The 1,188-nt window shown below is 32.9% G+C and overlaps 1 protein-coding gene across 1 annotated transcript in view; it reads right to left on the reverse strand.

Moving 5' to 3' along the window:
- LOC101845538 (activating signal cointegrator 1 complex subunit 3) overlaps nucleotides 1-1,188 on the reverse strand; it is a gene marked incomplete at its 3' end in the record, with an annotated part of 115,071 nt that overhangs the window by 3,857 nt on the left and 110,026 nt on the right. The window contains 1 exon segment of the mRNA XM_035969260.1: nucleotides 62-199. Coding sequence (XP_035825153.1) covers nucleotides 62-199 — 138 coding nt within the window.

Raw genomic sequence — 1,188 nt, forward strand, 5'->3', positions numbered from 1 at the left:
CAACAACAACAACAACAACAACAACAACAACAACAACAACAACAACAACAACAGCCCCCACCTGTATCTTCTGGTTGACAAAGAGTTCTTCAACGACCTTCCTGTCTCTCTCCGTCAGACCGGCGTGATGGATGCCGATACCAAAGGCCAAGGTCAGCTTCAGGTTCTGCTCTTTGACCCCGCCACAGATCTGCTCAATCTGGACACAAAGGAGAAAAAAAACGTACTCAATCATTGAAGGATTTGTAGCTAATGCATTGATTAATATCATCATTAAAGGATTTATAGCTAATGCATTTATTAATATCATCATTAAAGGATTTATAGCTAATGCATTTATTAATATCATCATTAAAGGATTTATAGCTAATGCATTTATGAATATTATCATTAAAGGATTTATAGCTAATGCATTTATTAATATTGTCATTAAAAGATTTATAGCTAATGCATTTATCAATATTATCATTAATTAAAAGATTTATAGCTAATGCATTTATCAATATTATCATTAATTAAAGGATTTATAGCTAATGCATTGATTATATTACCAGTAAGGGTTTTGGGGGTCTAAGTAAAGTTTGCGAAATAAATGCACACCAAGAGGTCATTTGGAGCGTTGTTTTCAAGAGCACATTGAAACTTGACATAATTACATATATTTCCTTTGTTTAACAGCCTCAGAAATCGACTTCTACTTCTACCATATATGGAAAGGTGAGCAAAACTAAATTTTAACAAAAATGTTTATTTGAAATGAGAAATGTTTCTAAGTCATCATCTAAAAAAGAGGTGGAAATCATTGTTTGATTTCACCATAGATGTACACTATACGAAAGGGGGTAACTCTATGGATTTCACACAGCGTCCAAATAACAAGGGAGACAAAACAAGATTTTCCAACATTAGGATGGATTTATCGTGCTTGTCTCCCTTACTTTTCACTGCCGCCAGGTAAATACATTCGTCAGTGAGTTTTTGATTAGTCTTTCAGCCTCAGTGAGATCTGTTTGCGGCCATTTGTTTCCACGGTTGTTGTTTGTTGTTGTTGTTGTTGTTTGTTTTGTTTTTTTATTGCTTTGTTTGTTTGTTATCATTTTTTGTGCATGGGTTTCATTAGGCGGGTTTTTGTTCTTGTTTTTCGTTGTTGTTTTGTTTTATTTTGTTTTATTTATTTTTTTATTTTTT

Source organism: Aplysia californica, unplaced genomic scaffold (genome assembly GCF_000002075.1).
Source record: "Aplysia californica isolate F4 #8 unplaced genomic scaffold, AplCal3.0 scaffold00132, whole genome shotgun sequence".
NCBI classification, from domain to species: domain Eukaryota; kingdom Metazoa; phylum Mollusca; class Gastropoda; order Aplysiida; family Aplysiidae; genus Aplysia; species Aplysia californica.